Below are 27,109 nucleotides of genomic sequence, written 5' to 3'. Positions count from 1 at the left end.
AATCTGGTTCCATTAAACCCAAACATGTTTACATGACAAGATGGGAAAAAGCCTTAGGCCGACCCATAAGCTTGGAGGATTGGTCCTCTATATGGGAAAACGCCAAACATACTTCTATGTGCACACAGATAAAAGAAAACATTTACAAGATACTGTTTAGATGGTACAGAACCCCTGAAGTATTGGCTAAGATCTACCATGAACTCCCTAATACTTGTTGGAGGGGTTGTGGACATATAGGCACACTCGAACACATCTACTGGGCCTGCCCTGTCATTCAACCTCTATGGATAGAAATTCAAACCTTGATCCTAAACGTAACGGGTACTCATATTCCCATGGATCCTATATATATGCTGCTAGGTAAACCCATTCCTAAAACCAAAAAACACACCATGAGACTAATAACCCATATTTTGACGGCTACCAGACTCGCCCTGGCTTCACACTGGCGAAGTCTCTCTATTCCTTCAACTTCCGAAATTATGGCCAAAATTAGATGGACTAAACTGATGGAACTTTTAACAGCTATACTGCGAGACACAGAATCCAAGCATGATAAAATATGGGATCCATGGGAAACATACTTCCTGAACTACAACCCTCCATGATTATAATAGATATCTGCTCTATCAACCAGGACCTGAAGAAACTACGTCTTAAAATACCAGATAATAGACAAACGGACAGACCCACATAAATAGACCTATCTCTCTATCCCTTTTGTTTTTTTTTTCTTCTCTTCTTACTCAGTTTTCTTTTTTTTCTATATTGCTCTCCCTTGAGCTAGAGTACTATAAGTCTCCATAGCTTTAAATATCATTTCGATATGAGCAGAAATAATTACTATTAGAATGATACCAATATGTCATAATCTTTTACTACTCACATTGCTTTCCCTTTTGTTTCTCATAAGAGGCATTTGTATGTGTTTAAAATACATTGATCATGCACTATCTCTTATCCAGTTGTTTAAGCTATGTGAATTTCATCAATAAAAATTTGTGTTAAACGAAAAAAATAACTACAGAGGAGGTAACTTAACTACAGAGGAGGTAACTTAAGGAATGAAGAGATAAGATAACTCTCTCTTATGTGGAGGTAAGTTTTCTCTTGCCTTATTATCTCCAGCATGATCTTAGTGAATTGAGGCCATAGGGCTTGATTCACTAAACCGTGATAACTAGGGATGATCGGAATGAGCAAATTCCGTTCCGCCGGAATTGCGGAATTCCGCCAGCGGTAAATTCCGTCGCCATTACATTTCCGCAGAATTTTGAAAATTTCGGCATTCCGGAGGAAAAAATAAAGTAATCGCAAATGAAACCTTGTTTATGCTAAATGGGACCTAGTGGCTGTTCCCCCGGTCATTTTTTTTATTTTTTTGCAGCAGGAGGTGTCGCTTAAGCCATGGGGCCTAGTGGTGGTCCCATGGCAGTCCTTTTGGCGCCACCTCTTGCCGACCGCGTCACGCCGATGGGCGTGGCCGCGGCGGCAGCCCCAGGACCGCCTAACGCCGATTGGCATAAAGTCCTGGGGCTCTGTTTGCAGGAGATCGCGCGCATCTCCTGCATGGGGGGTTAAGCCCTGCAGTCCTCAAGAGGTTAAGCCATGGGACCTAGCGGTGGTCCCATGGCGGTCGTTTTGGCACCGCAGGAGGTGTCACTTAAGCCATGGGACCTAGCGGTGGTCCCATGGCGGTCGTTTTGGCACCGCAGGAGGTGTCACTTAAGCCATGGGACCTCCTGCGGCGCCAAAATGACCGCCATGGGACCACCACTAGGTCCCATGGCTTAAGTGACACCTCCTGCAGTGCCAAAACGACCGCCATGGGACCTAGCGGTGGTCCCATGGCGGTCGTTTTGGCACCGCAGGAGGTGTCACTTAAGCCATGGGACCTAGTGGTGGTCCCATGGCGGTCATTTTGGCGCCGCAGGAGGTGTCACTTAAGCCAGAGGTCCCCAACCTGGGGGCCGCGGCCCCCTGGTGGCCCATGGGCAGATTTCTGGGGGGCCGCGGCGGATCTGGCCTTTCTCCCTCTCCCCCCCGCGGCCGCTGTTCCTGATGCCTTAAGAGCGGGCGGCCGCTTCCTTCCTTATATTCCCCATAGCCCCTCTCCTCTTTGAAGCATCTCATATTACAGCAGCGCTTCCTGTGCGACTACTGTAAGGAGGGAAGGAGGCGGGGCAGCGTTCCCATGGTAATGGTGATCACCGCTACAGGAAGCCGCTGACCTGCATCCTACCCTTCCTTACAGCAGCCGCGCGGGAAGCTTGCTATACTGGGCTAACTATACTTGCTATTCTGGGCTAACTATACTTGCTATACTGGGGTAGCTACTGGCTATACTGGGCTAACTATACTTGCTATACTGGGCTAACTATACTTGCTATTCTGGGCTAACTATACTTGCTATACTGGGGTAACTACTGGCTATACTGGGCTAACTATACTTGCTATACTGGGCTAACTATACTTGCTATTCTGGGCTAACTACTGGCTATACTGGGATAACTATACTTGCTATTCTGGGCTAACTATACTTGCTATACTGGGGTAACTATTGGCTATACTGGGCTAACTATACTTTCTATACTGGGCTAACTATACTTGCTATACTGTGGTAACTGTACTAGCTATACTGGGGTAACTATACTTGCTATACTAGGCTAACTGTACTTGCTATACTGGGCTGACTGTACTTGCTATACTGTGGTAACTGTACTAGCTATACTGGGCTAACTGTACTTGCTATACTGGGCTAACTATACTTGCTATACTGGACTATACTTGCTATACTGGGGTAACTACTGGCTATACTGGGCTAACTGTACTTGCTATACTGGGCTAACTGTACTTGCTATACTGGGGTAACTATACTTGCTATACTGGTCTAACTGTACTTGCTATACTGTGGAATCTGCGCAAAAAGGGGGGGCTGCTGCCGCCGACACTAGCCACGCCCCCCCTTCCCTCCCGGGGGGGCCCCGGAGAAAATTTGGGTCGGGATTGTGGTCCCCGGGCTCAAAAAGGTTGGGGACCCCTGACTTAAGCCATTGGACCTAGCGGTGGTCCCATGGCAGTCCTTTTGGCGCCACAGGAGTCATTTAAGCCATGGGACCTAGCGGTGGTCCCATGGCAGTCCTTTTGGCGCCACAGGAGGTGTCGCTTAACCTCTTGCCGACCATGTCACGCCGATGGGCGTGGCCGCAGCGGCAGCCCCAGGACCGCCTAACGACGATTGGCGTAAAGTCCTGGGGATCTGTTTTGCAGGAGATCGCGCGCAGGCTGCGGGCGCATCTCCTGCTTGGGGGGTTTAGCCCTGCAGCCCTCAAGAGGTTAAGCCATGGGACCTAGCGGTGGTCCCATGACGGTCATTTTGGCGCCACAGGAGGTGTCACTTAAGCCATTGGACCTAGCGGTGGTCCCATGGCGGCCGTTTTGGCACCGCAGGAGGTGTCGCTTAAGCCATGGGACCTGGCGGTGGTCCCATGGCGGTCGTTTTGGTGCCACAGGAGGTGTCGCTTTAAAGTGAACCTTAAGTCAGAAAAAAAAATGAGTTTTACTCACCTGGGGCTTCTACCAGCCCTCTGCAGCAGTCCTGTGCCCTCGCAGCCACTCACTAATCCTCTGGTCCCCCGCTGCCAACTAGTTTCATTTTTGCCGACAGGCCCGACAGGACTGGCCGCACGTAGCTTTTTCCGCATTCCCGACTGCAATTAGCGGTGTTGTGGGCCGCAACGCGTACAAAAATACTCGTTGCCGCATTACGAACGCATTTTGTACGCATTGCAGCCCGCAATAGCGCTAATTACAGTCGGGAATGCGGAGAAAGCTACGCGTGGCCAGTCCTGTTGGGCCTGTCGGCAAAAATTAAACTAGCTGGCAGCGGAGGACCAGGGGATTAGTGAGTGGCTGCGAGGGCACAGGACTGCTGCAGGGGGCTTGTAGAAGCCCCAGGTGAGTAAAACTCATTTTTTTTTCTGACTTAAAGAGGCTCTACAGCGAAAAATTGGAGAATTTAAAATATGTGCAACCATATACAAATAAGATATAAATAAAGAGATGGACTAGTCCAAAACCTGTCACTTCTGTCAGATTTGTACTGCCTACTGTAAGTGACAGCAACATAGGAGAAAAGTAATTTATGGCTCATTTTACTCTGGAAAAAATGTACTTCTTATTTGTATATGTTTGCACATATTTTAAATTTTACAGTTTTTCGCTGTAGTGCCCCTTTAACCTCCGTGCCGGTTATCCCGAGCTCAGTTCTCAGACCTCAGCTCGGGGTAACCTGCGCAGGAGGATTTCTCAGGCCCCGCTGGGCCGATTTGCATATTTTTTTTTCCTACACGCAGCTAGCACTCTGCTAGTTGCGTGTAATACGCGATCGCCGCCGCTACCCGCCGATTCGCCGCTACCCACCCGCCGAGCCGCCTTCCCCTCCCAGACCCCTGCGCAGCCTGGCCAATCAGTGCCAGGCAGCGCTGAAGGGTGGATCGGGATTCCATATGACGTCCATGACGTCGGCGACGTCATCCCGCCCCGTCGCCATGGCGACCGGGGAAGCCCTGCAGAAAATCCCGTTCTGAACGGGATTTCCTGCTTACTCTGATCACCGGAGGCGATTGGAGTGGGTGGGGGGATGCCGCCGCTCAGCGGCTATCATGTAGCGAGCCCTGGGCTCGCTACATGATTTGAAAAAAAAATAAAATAAAAGTGCTGCACTGCCTCCTTGCCGGCGGGAATTAGACCGGCAAGGAGGTTAAGGTTCACTTTAAGCCATGGGACCTAGCGGTGGTCCCATGGCGGTCATTTTGGCGCCGCAGGAGGTGTCGCGTAAGCTATGGGACCTGGCGGTGGTTCCATGGCGGTCATTTTGGTGCCGCAGGAGGTGTCACGTAAGCTATGGGACCTGGCGGTGGTTCAATGGCGGTCATTTTGGCGCTGCAGGAGGTGTCGCGTAAGCTATGGGACCTGGCGGTGGTCCCATGGCAGTCGTTTTGGCACTGCAGGAGGTGTCACCTAAGCTATGGGACCTGGCGGTGGTTCCATGGCGGTCATTTTGGCACCGCAGGAGGTGTCGCGTAAGCTATGGGACCTGGCGGTGGTTCCATTCCAGTGCCTTTGGTATTGCAGAAAAATAGGAAAAGACACCTGTTGCCCTTGCCACTGTGCTTGATCGGTCTTAAATTGGTTTAAGGAACATCAATCAGCGTTTAACCTGCTTTACTGGCCAGCTCTGTCCAATGCCGTAACTAGACTACCCCCAGATCTACTTACCCGGGGCTTCCTCCAGCCCCTTGCAGCTGACAAGTCCCTGGTTGCAGCTCTGCTTCCAGTACATACATAGAAAAACAAAAGTTTGCTTTCTTAAAACAGAAAGAATTTGCGATAATTCAGGTTGGAGTGAGCTCCGAGATGTCTCCCAGTGCATCACTGCTGAATATATGCAAGTTAACCATTGTACCCTTAGCAGCTAAACACACCTCCAGAACCGCTGGAATGCAATGATGTGTCAGCTTGTTAATTTGTACAGAGCCATAATAATCCAACATGCATACAGACTGTTTCGGATTGTTTGATCCTCATCAGTGCCTGGCATGGATTAATTTGGCTCTATGCAGTAGGGCTTGTAACACCGAGAGGTACAGACTAACCAGCAAGCTCATGGTGACCCAGAACTCATTGGAGTGTGTAAGGGACTACAATGGTCCTAAAAGCATACACACACAGCCGTAATATTTTACTACATGAGAGCACATGCTATATGGAGGAACAACAATGACATGCTGAACATAAGATGTAGTATTCTCTGTAACTTTGGCAAAACATTCAGAATGTGTGAGAAAACGCGGAAAAGCCGCCGCATGTGCCAAGAGCAAGGCGGCTGATTCTGCGTCCAAAGAGGCGGTTTGCACGCATAGACACGCGTCTGGTAGTATGGTGGAATGCGGAAAAGCCGCCGCATGTCCTGACAGCAAAGCGGCTGTTTGCGCGTCCAACGCGGCGGTTTGCATGCAGCAGCATGCGCTTGGTGTGGCTGGGTCTGTTAGTGCACACAGGCAAATGGAGAGCTACGCGCGCGCGGGCCTGAACTCAGGACCTTTATACCAGCAGGGGAAGTGTCAGCTGATCAGGAAGATCAGCTGATTCCTGCAGGACTCATGATTGGCTGAATGGCTCGGGCGGGGCGGCAGAGTCCAGCAACTATATATTCTGCTGCTTGTCAGTTGCTGGTTGTCTGCCATTGCTAACACTTGCGTGAAGGCACTCAGACCTTAGCTAGATCCGACAGTGTGCCAGAACCGGCTGGAGCTGGGAATCCACACTGAGTCAGATTCTTGATAGCTTAAAGTACTAATTAAATTGTTATTATTTGTTAGACCAGTTCCAGGGGGTTGAGATCAAGGCCCTCACACCCCAGATTAGGAATACTGTGTATCTTCTGTGTGTTCTCTAGCATAGTTCCAGGGTGTTGAGATCAAGGCCCTCACATCCAAGACTAGGGAACTGTATTATCATTTATGTTATACTCCAGACTAGTTCCAGGGTGTTGATGATCACGGAACTCACACCCAAGACTAGGGAATTGTATTATCATTTATGTTATGCTCCAGACTAGTTCCAGGGTGTTGTGAATACGGACCTCACACCCCAGACTAGGATTGTGTTATTACTGTGTTACGTTAGCCCAGTTCAGGGCAAAACCTTACATATTAGCAGCAGGGCTTCCTGCAACCCAGCCTTATGCCCTCGCTCAGGGGTCCACAGGCTACTGGAATATCACCCACCGCTCAGGGGTGAATTCTTCAGGAGTATAGGCCGCCAGCTCCTCTGGTGGTCTTTACTCAGAGTTGTTACTGTTGCACCAAACACTTACACTCTCTCCGGTGTCTAGAGGTTAGACATATCTGATTATTGACGATTCCGCAGATCCTCAATAATCGGGTATATCTGTATTCTTGGGGATACTGCGGATCGCCAAGGATCAGATTCTCTCTCTGGTTGCTGACACCAATCGTTACAGAATGTCACTGATTGATACTCTTATTACAGGATCCTGGACTCAGTGAAACAACAAGCTCTCAATGAAGCAACAACAGTAAGACATCAATATCCACTCTGCTGTGTTGTAAAAGTAATTAGAGGCCATAAGGTCATTAGCCTGTGTGATAAGAATCTAGGATTCCTTTCAGAGTGAATAAGGGAAAGTCTATAAGTTTTTTTTTTTAAATGTGACTCGGTTCTTTGTTAGGGTGTACATGCAGTCATCAGATCTTTGCAGCAGTGAGAGACAGATGTTTTTTACGAACCCTAGGGAGCAGGGACAGTGTACAAATTCCAGAGTGTGTATGAGTCCTTATCTGTGTGGTGGACACATGCAGTCAATATAACAATGGTGAGAGCAGAATACGTTTTTTTCTCTCCTGCTCTTAGCTGTCAGTCTCTCAAATGTTTCCCCCCACCGGCCCCCTGTGGCTTCTGGGCCCCCCTGCGGAGGCATCCTTTGCAGGGTCTATTGTTACGCCCCTGCCCTCAATCCTATTGAGCATATGGGACAAAGTCGAAAGATCACTTCAAAGCTTGAAAATGCCACCATCCAATCTGACACAATTTAAAGCTGCTATTATGCCAGCATGGATCAACATTCCCCAGCAACAGTATCAGCATCTTGTTGAGTCCAAGAAGAATATCAGCTGTGATCTGAGCTAAAGATGGACCAACTCATTATTAGAGGGCGCCTCTAATTTTTTGACCACTCAGGGTATATATAATACGTGCCATAGTGCTTTTTACAGAGTACATAATCATATTACTGACTATTGTCAGAGGAACTTACTATTTAATCCTTACCATAGCCATAGTCTCTACATTGTTATTATTATTATTATTGTTTATATAATGCTGCCATCTTCTGCAGCACTTCACAAAGTACATAGGTTTAATAAACAGCCACACTGGCCTATGTCCACCTATGACCCGGATACTTCTGAAATCAAATAATCAGCAAAGAGTTAAGCAACACAAAATTTAGAGCCTCGCAACAGGTTAGCAAAGCCTGCACTAGAGACAGGGAAGTTTAAGTTGGATTTGACCTCTTGTGTTTAGAACTCTGTCTGCATAGGGCACTGTTCACATTGTTTAGTGTTGCCATAGTGATTGTAGCCAGGTTACTCAAGTTACACATTCTGACAGAGGTATTCTGTGTTCATAAAACCCTCAGTGCAGTCTCTACAATGGGACGTCTTCCTGTTGGCTCTGTGTCTCCCAGGATTCGGGGCAGTTCTGGAGGCAGCTGTGACCCTCTGAACTTCTATTGTACCAATTACAACAGCACATATGGTGAGTGTGAAAAAGACTGAAAATATGAAGCAAATAAGGAGTAAGGATGAGGACAACAAACTGATTTATGTTAGAAGGCTTCTTACTGTATTTACGGATTTACTGTATTCAAGGAGAAATGATAAGGCACACGTCCAGTAAACGTCACCTGAAATGATCGTTAGTAATAATCAATTTAGGAGTAATTGTTGCACAGACACTATTCCATGGAGAGAGAACGATCAATGAGAGGCGTCCATCTGCAATGGCTGTCAGATCAGCACACTGCATTGTGCTGCATTTGTGAAGGGGAGAACAATAACATTATAGGACCCCTATATTCCCACTAGCCTGGGTCGATCAGGACAATGGTTTTAAGTAACACAAATCTAGGTGTGGCAGCATGGTGGGGTAGTGGTAAGCACTCTCGCCTTGCAGCGCTGGGTCCCTGGTTCACATCCCAGCCAGGGCACTATCTGCACGGAGGTTGTATGTTCTTCCCATGCCTGTGGGTTTCCTCCAGACACTCCAGTTTCCTCCCATATCCCAAAAACACAATTGGCTTCCCCCTAAAACTGTCCCTAGACTATGATACATGCACTACACGATACACACATAGACATGACTATGGTAAGGATTGGATTGTGAGCCCCTCTGAGGGACAGGTAAGTGACAAGACAAAATACTCTGTACAGCACTGTGGAAGATGTCGGCGCTATATAAATACTAAATAATAATAATGTGGGAATACAGCTTTACGGCCAGGTCCACTTTATAACATGGTCTTGCGCAATTCATGGTGATAGTGGATGCATGTTATGCACCACTCTTTCATAGTGTCTACAAATGACTCTGCACTTAAAAAAAACACTCTGGTGGATACTTACCTCAGGAGGGGGAAGCCACAGGGTCCCAATGAGGCTTCCCCATCCCCTGCAGCTGCAGGCAATCCAGCGCTGGCTCCCCAGGATCCTCCCCCAACAAGCCTGACAAGAGAGGATTTATTTACCTCTCCGGGATCCAGCGCATGCGCAGTAGCGGCTCTTCGCTCGGGCTAGGTGAAAAATGCCAAGCCCGGGCGTATCCGCGCTATTGCGCAGGCGCAAAAGGACTCACGCCTGCGCAGTGGAGCGGATATGATCGGGTTCGGCTATTTCCGCCTTAACCTGAAGGAAGATCGGCTAGTGCATCTGCGCAGGATTGCAGTAGGTAAATATTTACCTTGCCGCACTGCGAGGGACAGGGGAGGACGGGGGAAGCCTCGTTAGGATCCAGAGGCTTCCCCCTCCCGAGGTAAGTATCCACCAGAGGGATTTTTTTTTTAATTACAGATCCTCTTTAATTGTGTCCATTGCTGTGTTATATATAGCTGTACAACGGCTGTTTTCCTGTTTCCATGTCATATATAGCATTGCTATTATGGTTTGTCCAACTTTTGTCCCGTGTCCATAATTATTGTGCACCGCACAATCCTGCGTTCTGCTCACCGCAACGGAGACAGCGAGGTCACTGTAAACAAGCATGCATAAACAGATCCCAGAGGTGGGAAAAGCCAAGAGCGGGCCCCTGTGCAAAATAAATGTAGAGACCCCATGTAAGTGGGCGTGGTCACAGCAGATCATGGTTGGATCCAAAAATTGTCAATACCATAAAATTACATGAACCTAGGTTGCATTCTGTAGGCACTGTATTAATGTAGCATATGTTTTTTACCCATTCGTTATGTCTCAACATAACTGGGCCACAAGCAATTATTACTACTCCTCATGCAGCAGTGTCACACATGATCAGGGCTGGCACTCCCATTGGGGAAAAAAGGGGGCAATTGCTGATGGCCCCCTCCCCAATCGTTCCCCTCAACTCTGCTGTGCTCCCCGGGCCCTGCATGATCAGCATTGCAATTCACCTGTCCCAGAGTGCTGCTCCGTCTGTGCTCCCTGCCTTCATCCCCACTGCCTGCCTCTTCTCTATGGCCCGTTGCATGCTATTATGCAATAATATGCGCCTGGTCACTAAGAAGAGGCAGACAGCTGGATAAAGATAATCAGGCAGAGGATCAGCGTGACAGGACAGGTGAGTGGCAATGCTGATCAAGTAGGGGCACTGGGGTCACCTTTCCATCAGCGGGGGGGGGTCCTTAGCAGCACTTAGGGGATGAATGTGGTGTGAAGGGCGGGTTGGGGTAAGGTTGGGGTTACCTTTGCTATGGTTGGGGAAGGGTCAGGGGGCCCCGGAGCTTTCTTTGCCCAGGGGCCCCATTTGAACCAGTCCTGCAAATGTTCCTAAGAAAAAGACAAAAAGACAAATTTAAATGGTAAAAAAAAACTTCTATACCATTATTATTATTTTTATTCTATATCTAAATACGGCACTGATATCTTCCACAATGCTTTTTACAGAGTGCAGGCATGTTACTGACCGTCCTCACAGGAGCGTAAAGTCTAATCCCTGCCATAGTCTAATGTCCTACCATATATTATTATGTATTTATAGTACATAGTTATAATGAGAGACAGCCACATGGGGGAAAATGACATGGATGGAAAAACAACTACATGGAGAGGAGTGACACAGAGAGGGTGAGACAGATACTGAATAGGCTGGGTGCCGATATATACACATCACCTAGAGAGGATAATCTGGCCCTGACTGTGGTGTAGCTGGAACTAAGGGGCCAAGCACACCCTTGAAATATAACCCTATGGTCTAATCCCCCCTTCACCAAACTTTACTCTTGCGCCCGCAATGCAGTCAGGCAAGTACCGTTCTTCTGGCAACAGTCAAACCCAGAACCATCTATCAGATTGGCAGACAGAGTAGCATGATTTGTCACTCCAGAGAATGTATCTACACTGCTCTAGTGTCCAGTGGCGGCATGTTTTACACTGCAGCCAACGCTTTGGTGATCTCGGCTTGATTGCAGCAGCCGCAGCTTGGCTATGGCTAATCTGAAGGTCATAGAAATGTTGGGGGTCTGTAGCTATTGACTGTGCTTTTATGTGACCTACCACTTCATGGCTGCTTCTGCTGTTGTTGCTGCTGTTCCCATTAGCTTCTATTACGTTATAAGGTCGCTAACAGTTAACTATGAAATATTTAGTAGTGAGTACATTTTACAAATGGACTTTTGCCCAGGTGGTATTTAATCACAGAACTAGGCTTCCTCTCACTGAGTTCCTAAGAGCGGCCCATTCTTTTACAAATGTTTGTAGATGTAGTCTGCATGCCTAGGTGCTAGATTTTATGCACCTGTGGCCATGGAAGTGGTTTCAACACATGAATTCAATGATTTGGAAGGACATCCCAATTTTAGCAATAAACTGTAGTGTATTTTTCCCAGACTACGGTGCTGATCTTTTAACACTTCTTGAATCACTGACCCAAAATGAATATGCAAATCAGGAACTCTGACCCCACTGACTTCATGCCTAATGGTGGCGTGTGACTCTGATGAAGTCTAAAGGTCAGCATGACAATCCGGCCCCTTTCATACTGGGGCAATGCGGTAAATGTACCGCACCCCACTGCAGCCTAATGTAAGTCTATAGTGTAGTTCATACTTCGCATGTTGCGGTGCGCGGCACCGGAAGTTCCCTATCTAACGCGTGCCCATACCTACGCTGCCATTCTGCGACCTGTGTCGGACCGGAAGTCATGTAAAGCTATGGCAACGCATGTGTATTTAAAAAATCTAGCGCATTCTAATGCGCTAATCCCCGAAGGCCTGTTTTTGGCCCAGGGCCGCTCCGGACCGCTGCCGCCAATCCACAGTCTTAAGCCGGCCTCCAGCAATTTTCAATAAACAAATATCAGTGGCAACACCCCCACCACTGCCACCATATTGCTTTCACTTCAAGTTTCCTTTAAGAAAAATGGTTCTGTCAATTAGAAGTGGCCGTCAGGTCCAGAGAAACCTTGGGAAGTACAAACATAGGAGATCAAGAGCCCAATATAGTGTAGTAGGTTTAAATAATGTTAAAACCATGCAACAACCACTGACAGCATGTCCCCACTCTGGTATGTAGATATAGTCCACCTGCTGGTTTCTCTCACTGAAAGGATTAGAGACCTCAAAGGTCTAAGCCCTTGAAGAGGGGCAACAACACAAGAGTGTAGGAGGCGCCTAAAAATGAATAAAATAATTTAAAACAAAAAGGCATGGAGGACAGTAGTCGAAATGGGTTTTCAAAAAATAGTACATCACAGGACAATGCATTTCATGGGCATTTATCTCACTTCCTCAGATCAATAGGTTGCCTACAGCAGAGCAGCAGCATGTGGAGAGGAGGCAAGGCCCCGCCTCCTTTCCTTGTGCTGCTGCCGTGTTGGAGACACACTATTAACCTGAGGTTAAGTGAATTAGGAATTATACTATTTCTGCTTGGCACGCTACATAACAGTATAATTATAGTATAATTGTTCAGTGATCTCATGCAGGTCGTCCTGAGCTCGTCCTCGGCAATGTTGCCCATTCTGTGGCTCTCACACACCGGAGTACAGGATACCAGTCAAACTTTCGACCAGCTGTGTATTACTCACCAAACCTAGACCGGAAAGATAATCCATCTATGGGGTAAGCTTTTATTCTTCAGCTTTGTCTAAGTGGCTGATTATCTTGTAAGCCGTGAAATTGTCAACCAATAAATACACTATCCTTATACCACAAAATAATTATTCTGGGGATGCTCACGTTAAAGTACCCCTGAAACAGATTTAAAAATGATATACTTACCAGAGACTTTCCATATCTCCTAACAACCCAGAATTCCTGCAAAAGACTCCTCCCAAAGGTATTAAACTGGAGCCCATCATAAAGCTTCTTCAGGCTGTGCTCCTGGCCATGGATGAGCACATCTTAACTGGGTATGCTCAAGTTAGGTCCTTGCGTGGGCAGTAGAATGAAATCGCTCATGCAAGGAGGAAATGCATGAGTGCCTTCCTTCTACTGAGCATGCATGGACCTGACTCACATCATCCAAGCCAAGGACCATGGCCAGAAGAAGGTTATTCAAGGGGCTCCAATCAAATTAGTTTATTAGGACCCTTCACTAGGATAGGGGTTATAAGAAGAAATGGGAAGCCTCTGGGCTAACCACAAGCTTCCCACTATCAAGGTAAGAGGCAGTTTCTGAGATATTTCTACCTTTGCATGTCTCTCCTACTGCATAAAGAAAATGGAGAATATCCGAGATTTAAAAAAGTAAAGAGATCTAAATGTTACCTTTGCGGCTTAGAAGGGGCCCCAAAGTAACAAATGCACAAGTTTAGAAATGTTCTATGTGGAAGTTTTCTATTCTTTCCCCGTCCAAGCTGCTTGATGGGTTTCTGCAAGTGACTTCAAAGGACTTCCCAGAGGCACAGCAGACAGAGGCAGGAAAAGAGAGAACCCTGAGAGGAGAAGCTAGTGGTGCATCCATCCAGAAATGGATTAAGATAAAATGGGGCCCTAGGCAAGATAGCGTTTTTTTCTCACCATTGATGGCCACCTGGCTTTTTACAGTGGGGGCTAGCATCCAACAGGCCCTAAGCAACTGCCTAGGATTGCCTTTGCTCTGCATCTATCTAACCTGCGTTTTTCAAAGGGAGCAAATGTATTACTATTATTTATTGTATTTTAGCGCCAACTTATTATGCAGCACTGAACAATAGAGACAAATAAATGGAGGTAACAGACAACAAGGAGCCAGGTATAAGATACAAGAAATGAGATCATGCAGCGGGATTAAACCTTCAGAGATCAAATAATTCAAATCCAAGTCAGTCGGTGGGAAGGGTACCAGATGATGGTGGTGCATGATCAAGTTACCTACACTAGGGGGAAGGACTTTGCCAGAGGCTTGCAATCTAAAGGGAGAGGGTAGGGAATTAGGGACACATTAGGTAGGGGCTGAAGAATTGATGCGGTGGGATAGGTGGTCTTAAAGAGGTGCATTTTGAGGGCCTATTTGAAGCGGTTGAAGGACGGAGAAAAGGCAACAAGTGCTGTCAGGCAGAACTCATGATAGCTTATGTAGAATCACCATTTCAGGCTACAATGTAAACAAAATCCAATAACAGTCTATTAGATTTCAACCTTGTCCAGTCCACTGTCCTGTCTGTGACTGGAGATATATACATATATATATACACCGGTGATATAAAAATCTTACATGTGATTGATGGTTGGCAGCCCAGAACTTGAAAGTATTTGGCTCTCTGCTCAGGTATGAGCTTGAGATGACATGAAGCATCACAGTGTCATGTAAGTAATAAGGAGTCAGTCATCCCAGTTGCCACTGGAATACTTTGCTGTTAGTAACCAACAGTCTGTGGGCCCTCAAGATCACTTCATCAGACACAAGGCAGGATAAGTAGGTTACAGCGTGGAGGATGATATTGATTGATGAGAAAGGTTGAGATTCCAGATGAGATCAAGGCAGGCTACTGACAAGGATTGGCTGAGGTCCAGGCTGAGGTCAAGACAGGCAGCTGACAAGGATTGGCTGAGGTCAAGGCAGGTAATTGACAAGGATTTGCCAAGATTCAGGTTAAATCTAAGACTCTAGGGAAATGACTACCAATCAGGTTAGGGCACCTAGGTGGCAATTATTGGCTGAGGTTCAGGATGGAGTCTAGACAGGCAGTTCACAAGGATTCGTTGACATACAGGTTGAGGTCTAGGCAAAATTGGTATTGTTTCAGGATGAAGTCTAAACAGGTTGGCAAGGATTGGTCAAAGTCCAGGCTGATGTCCAAGCAGGTGGTTACCTAGGAATGGATGAGGTTTAGACGATGCAAGGTCAGTCTATCCAGGTTAACACAATAAGTGTCAAGGAGAACTCTAAGGGCTAACAGGAGCTGCTTTGAGATCACATCACTGGGATGCAGGGTGACAGATCAAAATATGCCTAGAGGTAATCCAGGGCATCTGATTTGCATCCACATGCACAAAGCAAACACAGCACATGCATAGTGTGTTCGCCAGTGTATGCACTTAGCACAACAGCTAGCATACACATGCTTCAAAAAAACACAACCCAAGACATGTGCCTGTACACACCAACTATGCACAGGCATGATGGCCATGATGTTTGCGACCACCATGGAGTGAGAGCTCATAGTAGCTCACAAACTACAAAGGGTAATCTGTATGGTATCCAGGCAACTGGCAATTCTAAAACAAATAAGATATCCCCCTTCTAATTCATGTTAGCACAGGTTTTAAGGTTAGTGTTTGGCAGAGAAAAGGAGGTAAAGATAGTTTTAAGGAATGGGTAAGGCAGTTGGGGAAGTGAGTCCATTGATAAAATATCACGGCTTTACTTCATGTACTGATCCTGCACATGGATCATACCATTATCAAAACAAAGCATTAAAGGAGGTTCAGCTGATAGAAGTGTCATGGTATAGTGTGTCATATCTTTTGATGTCATGTAAAACAAAAAAGACCTAGCAAGGGGGCAACAAATAGGCCAGTCATAATGCAAGTTATCTGGGTACTGGTATGCATTGGCAGTGTTCATACTGACAGGTGAGTATTGGTAAGGTGGCCATAGGGTGAATGTCTAAAAAAGTGTAACGATCGGTGTAACACAGAGAAGATCTGATTACCGGTGATCTGCAGTATCACCGAGAATGCAGATAGATACCCGATTATTGATGATCTGCAGTATCACCGATAATCAGATATATCTCTAACCTCTGGACACCTGAGTGATGAGAGTGTTTTGGTGCAACAGTAATGCTTTGAGGACCGCACCTGAAGATCAGGTGCTAGAGCAATAAGGAGTACTGCTCCGCAGCAAGTTCCTTCCGTTAGTCTGAACTCTCCGCAGGGAGGAGTCAGGCCGGGAGTGGGAAGGACAGAACGTGAGTCAGCTGGTCAGCTGACACCCTTCTGGCTGTCATAAATGCTCTGCCTCTCCGCGCGCGCGTCCTTCTGAACCTGTGTGGACTATCAGTCCCAGCCACACCAGACTTGTGTTGTAATGCCTCTGCTGTTTTGGATGCGGAATCCGCCGCACCGCTGTCCGCGTGTGCGGCATTTTCTCCACGTTCAGCAGTACTGACAGAAGTAGGCCTATGCGTGCAAACCGCCGCGTCGGACGCGGAATCCGCCGCCCTGTTCTCTGGGCATGCGGCGGTTTCTCCGCGCTCCGTCAAGCCAGTGAATGCAGGTCTCTGCGCGCAAGCTGCCATGTTGAACGCGGAATCAGCCGCCTTACTCTGAGTACTTGCGGCGGCTATTCCGCGTTTTCTCACAGTACCCCCCCACTGAGGAGTGGACTCCGGACAGCTCCTACCCGGTTTCTCAGGATATAGAGCGTGGAATTCCCTTCTTAATTTGTCCGCATGCATGTGACACTCAGGTACCCATGTTCTCTCCTCAATACCATACCCCTTCCAGTGCACTAGATACTGTACCGAGTTCTGCACTACACGTGAGTCTAAAATCTTTTCTACTTCGCAGTGGCGTACCTAGGGCATTTGGCACCCGGTGCTAGGTATTAAAAGACACCCCCCCCCCCCCCTAAAAAAATGGACGTGGCCACAACCTGCGGCGTGCTTCGCGGCCAAAAAAATGGGCGTGGTCATGACCAGATGAGGGCGGAGCTAACTGTATTTTAAAGTATTAGCTAGTACAGTTGCCCCCAGTATAGCTGCCCCCAGTGGAGCTAGTATAGTTGCCCCCAGTGAAACTAGTTGCCCCCAGTATAGCTAGTTTAGTTGCCCCCAGTATAGCTAGTATATTTGCCCCCAGTATAGCTAGTATAGCTGCCACCAGTATAGCTAGTTTAGTTGCCCACAGTATAGCTAGTATAGCTGCCCCCAGTATAGCTAGTATAGCTGCCCCCAGTATAGCTGCCCCCAGTATAGCTGCCCCCAGTATAGCTAGTATAGCTGCCCCCAGTATAGCTAGTATAGCTGCCCCCAGTATAGCTAGTATAGCTGCCCCCAGTATAGCTGCCCCCAGTATAGCTAGTTTAGTTGCCCCCAGTATAGCTAGTTTAGTTGCCCCCAGTATAGCTAGTTTAGTTGCCCCCAGTATAGCTAGTATAGCTGCCCCCAGTATAGCTAGTATAGCTGCCCCCAGTATAGCTGCCCCCAGTATAGCTAGTTTAGTTGCCCCAGTATAGCTAGTACAGTTGCCCCCAGAATAGCTAGTACAGTTGCCCCCAGAATAGCTAGTACAGTTGCCCCCAGAATAGCTAGTACAGTTGCCCCCAGTATAGCCAGTACAGTTGCCCCCAGAATAGCTAGTATAATTGCCCCCAGTATAGCTAGTGTAGTTGCCCCCAGTGTGAGGAAAGCCTGGAAGGAGGGGGGCCAGACCCCCCACCTCCCTCACCTGGGTCCCCTCCTTCTGGCGCTTCCCCCTCCTAATAAGTAGCAGCGGGCAGGAGCGGCGAAGAAGACTCACTCACCTGCTCCTGGCGATGGCGGCGGCGCATAGCGTCATCCTCACGCGTTGCTGGTCTCCAACTTCTCTGTTGCTCACTGTGCTTCCGCCAATCAGGAAGCACAGTGAGCGGTGGAGAAGGCGGAGACCAGCGTCACTTGACGATGACGCTATTTGCCATCGCCTGGAACGCAGGAAGGAGGTGAGTAAGTCCTCTTGCCCGCTGCTACCCGCTGCTACTAATTAGGAGGGAGAAGTGCCAGAAGGAGGGGACCCAGGTGAGGGAGGTGGGGGGTCCGGCCCCCCTCCCCGCTGCTTTCCCCACCACCCCTCCTTTCCGTGCTGCTTCCCCTCCTGTCCTGCACACAGTGCACAGTCCTCTGTGGGAGGCCTTGATGACACCCCCTGGGGCGCCCGACACCCGGTGCGGGGCGCCCCTTGCCGCCCTATGGTAGGGACGCCACTGCTACTTCGTACTCAGGTTGGTCGTCTACCATCACAGGAGGAGGAGGAGTGGCACCCACATGGACTGCTGGCTTAAGCAGGGACACATGAAAAGATCTTACACCACGCATGCTGGCAGGAAGATCAATGGCATAAGTAACATTGTTGATCTTCCTGGTTACAGAAAAAGGGCCCACAAACCTGGGACCTAACTTGGGCGAGGGTTGTTTCAGGGTCAAATGATGTGTGGACACCCAGACCAGGTCTCCTGTTCAGAACTTCCACTCCAAGGATCGTTTCTTGTCAGCTTGACCTTTCTGACTTTGAAAAGCCTTCTCCAAATTATTTTTCACGATTCCCCAAATGGCTTTAAATGATTTTTGCCAAGCCTCCAGAGCTGGAAACGGAGTGGAAGCTACTGGTAATGGGGAGAACTTAGGCAACTTTCCGGTTACCACCTGAAACGGAGAAAATCCAGAGGAAGAGCTTTTCAAATTATTGTGCGCAAATTCTGCATATGGCAAGAACTTGACCCAATCATTTTGCGCATCCGCAACATAACACCTTAAAAACTGTTCCAAAGACTGATTAACCCTCTCCGTCTGACCATTGGTCTGTGGGTGGTAGCCCAACGAAAATGACAGTTCCATGCCCATTTGATGACAAAATGTCCTCCAAAATCTAGAAACAAATTGGACTCCCCGATCTGACACTATGTTTTCCGGAATGCCATGTAGTCGGAAAACGTGGATGATGAAAAGATCGGCCAACTCCTGGGCCGAGGGGAGTCCTTTCAAGGGCACAAAATGGGCCATTTTACTGAAACGGTCGACTACCACCCAAATGACCGACATGCCTTCAGACCTCGGAAGCTCACCCACAAAATCCATGGACATATGGGTCCACGGTTCACTCGGGGTGGGCAAAGGCTGTAACGTTCCCACAGGTGCCAGACGGGAGGGTTTGCTTTTAGCACACACTGCACACTCTCTAACATACTCCTTGCAGTCTGTTGCCAGAGAAGGCCACCAAGCACACCTAGCAACCAAGTCTTGTGTTCTGGAGGTCCCCGGATGCCCAGCATTCTTGTGCGAGTGGAACATCTGCAAAATCTGGAGACGAAATGGCAGTGGTACAAACATAACCCCTTCAGGCTTTCCCTCAGGGACATCCTGCTGGAAGGGACTTAAAGTCTCCGTCCAGTCTTTCCAAGTCTCTGTGGCTCCCAGCACTACTTTCTGTGGGACAATGGTCTCTGGGTCTGAGGGCTGTGCTGTCTCCGGCTCAAAACATCTGGACAAGGCATCCGCCTTAATGTTTTTACTACCCGGAGTGTACGTAATTACAAATCTAAATCTCGAGAAAAACAGTGACCACCGAGCCTGACGGGGGCTTAATCTTTTAGCCCCCTCAATGTATTCCAAATTTTTGTGATCAGTGTAGACTGTAATCGTATGTTCTGCTCCTTCTAGCCAATGACGCCATTCTTCAAAGGCCAACTTAATGGCTAGGAGCTCCCTGTTGCCTATATCGTAGTTTTTCTCTGCTGGTGAAAACCTCCGAGAGAAATAGGCACACGGGTGTAATCTTCCCTGCAGCCCAGAGCGTTGAGACAGCACAGCCCCTACCCCGACTTCAGAGGCGTCAACCTCTACAATAAATGGATAAGAGGTGTCTACGTGTCTCAAAATGAGTGCAGAGCAAAACAGTTCTTTCAAAGTGGAGAAAGCAACAAGTGCTGTTCTCTGGGCATGCGGCGGTTTCTCCGCGCTCCGTCAAGCCAGTGAATGCAGGTCTCTGCGCGCAAGCTGCCATGTTGAACGCGGAATCAGCCGCCTTACTCTGAGTACTTGCGGCGGCTTTTCCGCGTTTTCTCACAGTACCCCCCCACTGAGGAGTGGACTCCGGACAGCTCCTACCCGGTTTCTCAGGATATAGAGCGTGGAATTCCCTTCTTAATTTGCCCGCATGCATGCGACACTCAGGTACCCATGTTCTCTCCTCAATACCATACCCCTTCCAGTGCACTAGATACTGTACCGAGTTCTGCACTACACGTGAGTCTAAAATCTTTTCTACTTCGCAGTGGCGTACCTAGGGCATTTGGCACCCGGTGCTAGGTATTAAAAGACACCCCCCCCCCCCCCCCTAAAAAAATGGACGTGGCCACAACCTGCGGCGTGCTTCGCGGCAAAAAAATGGGCGTGGTCATGACCAGATGAGGGCGGAGCTAACTGTATTTTAAAGTATTAGCTAGTACAGTTGCCCCCAGTATAGCTGCCCCCAGTGGAGCTAGTATAGTTGCCCCCAGTGAAACTAGTTGCCCCCAGTATAGCTAGTTTAGTTGCCCCCAGTATAGCTAGTATATTTGCCCCCAGTATAGCTAGTATAGCTGCCGCCAGTATAGCTAGTTTAGTTGCCCACAGTATAGCTAGTATAGCTGCCCCCAGTATAGCTAGTATAGCTGCCCCCAGTATAGCTAGTATAGCTGCCCCCAGTATAGCTGCCCCCAGTATAGCTAGTATAGCTGCCCCCAGTATAGCTAGTATAGCTGCCCCCAGTATAGCTAGTATAGCTGCCCCCAGTATAGCTGCCCCCAGTATAGCTAGTTTAGTTGCCCCCAGTATAGCTAGTTTAGTTGCCCCCAGTATAGCTAGTTTAGTTGCCCCCAGTATAGCTAGTATAGCTGCCCCCAGTATAGCTAGTATAGCTGCCCCCAGTATAGCTGCCCCCAGTATAGCTAGTTTAGTTGCCCCAGTATAGCTAGTACAGTTGCCCCCAGAATAGCTAGTACAGTTGCCCCCAGAATAGCTAGTACAGTTGCCCCCAGTATAGCCAGTACAGTTGCCCCCAGAATAGCTAGTATAATTGCCCCCAGAATAGCTAGTATAATTGCCCCCAGTATAGCTAGTGTAGTTGCCCCCAGTATAGGTAGTTTAGTTGCCCCCAGTGTGAGGAAAGCCTGGAAGGAGGGGGGCCGGACCCCCCACCTCCCTCACCTGGGTCCCCTCCTTCTGGCGCTTCCCCCTCCTAATAAGTAGCAGCGGGCAGGAGCGGCGAAGAAGACTCACTCACCTGCTCCTGGCGATGGCGGCGGCGCATAGCGTCATCCTCACGCGTTGCTGGTCTCCAACTTCTCTGTTGCTCACTGTGCTTCCGCCAATCAGGAAGCACAGTGAGCGGTGGAGAAGGCGGAGACCAGCGTCACTTGACGATGACGCTATTTGCCATCGCCTGGAATGCAGGAAGGAGGTGAGTAAGTCCTCTTGCCCGCTGCTACCCGCTGCTACTAATTAGGAGGGAGAAGTGCCAGAAGGAGGGGACCCAGGTGAGGGAGGTGGGGGGTCCGGCCCCCCTCCCCGCTGCTTTCCCCACCACCCCTCCTTTCCGTGCTGCTTCCCCTCCTGTCCTGCACACAGTGCACAGTCCTCTGTGGGAGGCCTTGATGACACCCCCTGGGGCGCCCGACACCCGGTGCGGGGCGCCCCTTGCCGCCCTATGGTAGGGACGCCACTGCTACTTCGTACTCAGGTTGGTCGTCTACCATCACAGGAGGAGGAGGAGTGGCACCCACATGGACTGCTGGCTTAAGCAGGGACACATGAAAAGATCTTACACCACGCATGCTGGCAGGAAGATCAATGGCATAAGTAACATTGTTGATCTTCCTGGTTACAGAAAAAGGGCCCACAAACCTGGGACCTAACTTGGGCGAGGGTTGTTTCAGGGTCAAATGATGTGTGGACACCCAGACCAGGTCTCCTGTTCAGAACTTCCACTCCAAGGATCGTTTCTTGTCAGCTTGACCTTTCTGACTTTGAAAAGCCTTCTCCAAATTATTTTTCACGATTCCCCAAATGGCTTTAAATGATTTTTGCCAAGCCTCCAGAGCTGGAAACAGAGTGGAAGCTACTGGTAATGGGGAGAACTTAGGCAACTTTCCGGTTACCACCTGAAACGGAGAAAATCCAGAGGAAGAGCTTTTCAAATTATTGTGCGCAAATTCTGCATATGGCAAGAACTTGACCCAATCATTTTGCGCATCCGCAACATAACACCTTAAAAACTGTTCCAAAGACTGATTAACCCTCTCCGTCTGACCATTGGTCTGTGGGTGGTAGCCCAACGAAAATGACAGTTCCATGCCCATTTGATGACAAAATGTCCTCCAAAATCTAGAAACAAATTGGACTCCCCGATCTGACAGTATGTTTTCCGGAATGCCATGTAGTCGAAAAACGTGGATGATGAAAAGATCGGCCAACTCCTGGGCCGAGGGGAGTCCTTTCAAGGGCACAAAATGGGCCATTTTACTAAAACGGTCGACTACCACCCAAATGACCGACATGCCTTCAGACCTCGGAAGCTCACCCACAAAATCCATGGACATATGGGTCCACGGTTCACTCGGGGTGGGCAAAGGCTGTAACGTTCCCACAGGTGCCAGACGGGAGGGTTTGCTTTTAGCACACACTGCACACTCTCTAACATACTCCTTGCAGTCTGTTGCCAGAAAAGGCCACCAAGCACACCTGTTCTGGAGGTCCCCGGATGCCCAGCATTCTTGTGCGAGTGGAACATCTGCAAAATCTGGAGACGAAATGGCAGTGGTACAAACATAACCCCTTCAGGCTTTCCCTCAGGGACATCCTGCTGGAAGGGACTTAAAGTCTCCGTCCAGTCTTTCCAAGTCTCTGTGGCTCCCAGCACTACTTTCTGTGGGACAATGGTCTCTGGGTCTGAGGGCTGTGCTGTCTCCGGCTCAAAACATCTGGACAAGGCATCCGCCTTAATGTTTTTACTACCCGGAGTGTACGTAATTACAAATCTAAATCTCGAGAAAAACAGTGACCACCGAGCCTGACGGGGGCTTAATCTTTTAGCCCCCTCAATGTATTCCAAATTTTTGTGATCAGTGTAGACTGTAATCGTATGTTCTGCTCCTTCTAGCCAATGACGCCATTCTTCAAAGGCCAACTTAATGGCTAGGAGCTCCCTGTTGCCTATATCGTAGTTTTTCTCTGCTGGTGAAAACCTCCGAGAGAAATAGGCACACGGGTGTAATCTTCCCTGCAGCCCAGAGCGTTGAGACAGCACAGCCCCTACCCCGACTTCAGAGGCGTCAACCTCTACAATAAATGGATAAGAGGTGTCTACGTGTCTCAAAATGAGTGCAGAGCAAAACAGTTCTTTCAAAGTGGAGAAAGCAGCCAGAGCTTCGGGGGACCAGTGGTTGGTATCTGCCCCTTTCTTTGTGAGACTGGTGAGGGGTGCTACGACTGTGGAGTACCCCTTTATGAACCTTCTATAGTAATTAGCAAACCCTAAAAATCTCTGGAGAGATTTGAGTCCTACTGGCTGAGGCCATTCCAGGACAGCAGAGACTTTGGCAGGATCCATAGAAAGGCCCGAGGTGGAAATTATGTATCCCAGAAAAGCGACAGATGTCACCTCAAAAATGCATTTCTCCAATTTGGCATAAAGCCTGTTTTGTCTAAGCTTGTTGTCACGTACCTGAAGGTAAGGAGACCGATGTGCTGAGGACAGCAACCCCTGCGGCTTATCAACCCCAAGCCCTGAACTGGAAACAGGTGCCTTGGGTTAACACGGGGCAGGAGTGCTCGCAGATCCAGTCGTTGGAGTGAGCAGGAACTGGAGACTCCCGCAGGACGGGTCTGGTACTGCAATGACCCGTACACCAGAGATGATGTTGCCACGCAGGTTCTGTAACAGACTGGTAGAACCGCAGATCCTTGAGCAATCCGGGGTCGGTAGCAGAGCAGGTAGTCAGACGGGCAGGGTTCGGCAACAGAGCGGGTTATCAGACAAGCAAGGTTCGGCAGCAGAGCGGGTAGTCGTACAGAGCAGGGTTCGGCAACAGAGCGGGTTATCAGACAAGCAAGGTTCGGCAGCAGAGCGGGTAGTCGTACAGAGCAGGGTTCGGCAACAGAGCGGGTTATCAGACAGGCAAGGTTCAGCATGGAGTAGGTCAGGGATCAGGCAGACAAAGTGTCACGTCACGGGAGCAAACTTGCTGCAATACCACAGCACAGAGGTCTGGGCTCTCCAGGCTTAAATAGGCCGTTTGGCGCGCACCGCGCGACGCGCACACAACGTAGTGCGTCACGCGCACACGGAGCAGCGCGTCACGCGCGCATGCGCAAACACGGACACGCACATGCGCGATACACACGCGCACGCCCGTGCACACGCACGCACGCACAACAAGAAGAAGATGCATAAAACAGCCGTCTTTGCGCGCGCGCGTGCACAGCAATCATGCCCACACCTTGCGGTGCCAACACTTTCGCCGCACAACGCCACGCGCGCTGGAGAGCCCCGACAGAACACCCTGCCGGGAGGCCCGCCGAGACCCCCCAGAACGACTGCCAGCATCCGCATGTGCCAGCCGCCTCACCTGGACAGGTAACTGACCGTGACAATGCCCCCCCCTTACGGGCAGCCTCCGGATGCCTCCTGGTCTTGGTTTATCTGGACACCTCTGATGGAACCGTCTCACCAAAGCAGGTGCATGAACAAAAGAGGCTGGTTCCCAGGTGTTGTCCTCTGCTCCATAGTTCTTCCATTTAATGAGATATTGTACCCGACTACCCCTACATCTGGAATCCAGAATATCTTCCACTTCATATTCCTCTTCTCCATTCACTATGTCTGGTGAAGGTGGTCCTGAATTCTGTCCAGGAAAGAGGTCCGGATGTACTGGCTTTAACAGAGAAACGTGAAAGACAGGATGAATTCTGAGGTTGCTAGGTAATTTAAGTTCATAAGCTGATTGTCCAATCCTTCTTCTAATTTTAAAAGGCCCAATAAATTTAGGACCTAGCTTCTTCGATGGGCATGTAAGTCTCAAGTTCTTGGTTGATAGGTATACCTGGTCCCCCACTTCCAAGTTCACATCTCCCCTCCTGTGACAATCAGCCTTCTTTTTAAAGTCCTCCTGAGCCTGAGCCATTGATCGCTGAAGGAGTTGATTATTCTGAACCAACCACTTGGCCAATTCTTCTGCTGCAGGAACTGGAGATTCTTTCACTATACCAGGTAAAAATGAAGGATTAAACCCATAGTTGGCAAAGAATGGAGATTGCTTAGTGGACGTATGGACTGAATTGTTGTAGGCAAATTCCGCGGATGGCAATAATTGAGCCCAATTATCCTGTGACCCTGAAATGAAGCATCTGAGATATTGTTCCAGTGTTTGATTCGTGCGTTCAGTTTGTCCGTTGGATTGTGGATGATATGCTGATGAAAAATGTAACCGGATATTGAGTATTTGACAGAGTGCTTTCCAAAACTGTGAAGTGAACTGAGTTCCCCTGTCTGATACAATGTCATTAGGAACCCCATGCAACCTTACAATCTCCTTGATGAAGGTCATAGCAGTAATTCTTACAGAAGGTAAGTTCATCATGGGAATAAAATGCGCCATCTTCGTCAATCGATCTACCACTACAAAGATCGTGTTAGCCCCATCTGCATTTGGTAATTCTACAATAAAGTCCATTGATATTGAATACCATGGTCTAGGAGGAACAGGTAGTGGATTCAACAATCCCCATGGTTTGAGATTCAACCCCTTGCTCCGGCTGCATACTTGGCATGACTTGACATAGTTTTCGCAATCTTTCTGCAACGCAGGCCACCAAAAAAAACGTTGGACTAATTCCTGGGTTTTTGCTACTCCAAAGTGACCGGTCAGCTGATGGTCATGGCACAGTTTGAATACTTCCAACCGATGTTTTTCTGGAACAAAAACCCTATCTTTGAAAAGCCACAACCCGTCTTTGGCTACCAACTGTGTCTTCATCTTGTCCGGTGGGTCTGCCGAATCCTGACGGAGCCGTTCTATTAGCTCCGGTTGTATTAATAAAAAATTCTGATTGGAAAGGATAGTATCCATTACTGTTGGCATCTCTTCTTCAGGGAACATGCGCGACAATGCGTCCGGTTTGATATTCTTTGAACCAGGGCGGTATGTGATATGGAAAGAAAATCTTGAAAAGAAAAGTGCCCATCTGGCTTGTCTTGGGTTAAGTCTCTTTGCTTTCTTCAGATACTCTAAGTTTCTATGATCCGTGTAGATTAGGATATCCTGAGAAGCCCCTTCCAGTAAGTATCGCCATTCTTCCAAAGCATATTTAATAGCTAACAATTCCCTGTCTCCCACGTCATAATTCCTTTCCGCATCCGACAATTTCCGGGAAAAGAAGGCTATGGGGTAGAGAATTGCTTTTTCACCCGATCTCTGTGATAACACTGCACCCACTGCTGAGTCTGAAGCGTCCACCTCCAGGATATATGGCATGGCCGGGTCAGGGTGCTTGAGAATGGATGCAGAAGTGAACAGTTTCTTTAGCTTCTCAAAGGCGCATTGAGCTTCCTCTGTCCATTTAAACGGAATATGTTGTCGGGTCAGCCTCGTGATGGGTAAAATAATGGCGGAAAAGTTCCTAATAAATTTCCTATAGAAATTTGCAAATCCTACAAATCTTTGTACTGCTTTTCTGTTGATTGGTGCTGGCCATTCAAGGATAGCTTGAACTTTCTGGGGATCCATTGTAAAGCCTTCTGCCGAGATAATAAGCCCCAGGAACTGAATTGTATGTTGCTCAAATTCACACTTTTCAGCTTTAGCATAGAGGTTGTGACGTCTTAATCGCTCCAAAACCTGACAAACTTGTTTCCTGTGTTCCTCCAAGGATGTTGAAAAAATCAGGATGTCATCCAGATATACTACTAGAAAATGATCAATAAACTCCCTGAGAACATCATTAATGAAATGCTGAAAGGTGGCTGGTGCATTGCAAAGTCCAAATGGCATAACTAGGTACTCAAAATGACCGTATCGTGACCTAAAGGCAGTCTTCCACTCGTCCCCTTCTCTTATCCTCACTAGGTTATAGGCACCTCTCAGATCCAATTTTGTAAAGATCTTGGCATCTC

The 27,109-nt window shown here is 48.4% G+C and overlaps 1 protein-coding gene across 1 annotated transcript in view; it reads left to right on the top strand.

Moving 5' to 3' along the window:
- Positions 1 to 8,160: 8,160 nt before the first annotated feature.
- The window catches only part of SAXO4 (stabilizer of axonemal microtubules 4), a 54,365-nt gene continuing 35,416 nt past the window's right edge, over positions 8,161 to 27,109 (top strand). The window contains exons 1-2 of the mRNA XM_068259534.1: positions 8,161 to 8,346; positions 12,763 to 12,898. Coding sequence (XP_068115635.1) covers positions 8,241 to 8,346; positions 12,763 to 12,898 — 242 coding nt within the window. The 5' untranslated portion in view covers positions 8,161 to 8,240. The remainder of the gene's footprint in view (positions 8,347 to 12,762; positions 12,899 to 27,109) is intronic.

Source organism: Hyperolius riggenbachi, chromosome 11, assembly GCF_040937935.1.
Source record: "Hyperolius riggenbachi isolate aHypRig1 chromosome 11, aHypRig1.pri, whole genome shotgun sequence".
Classification (NCBI taxonomy): Eukaryota; Metazoa; Chordata; class Amphibia; order Anura; family Hyperoliidae; genus Hyperolius; species Hyperolius riggenbachi.
This window is presented reverse-complemented; position numbering and strand designations above follow the sequence as displayed.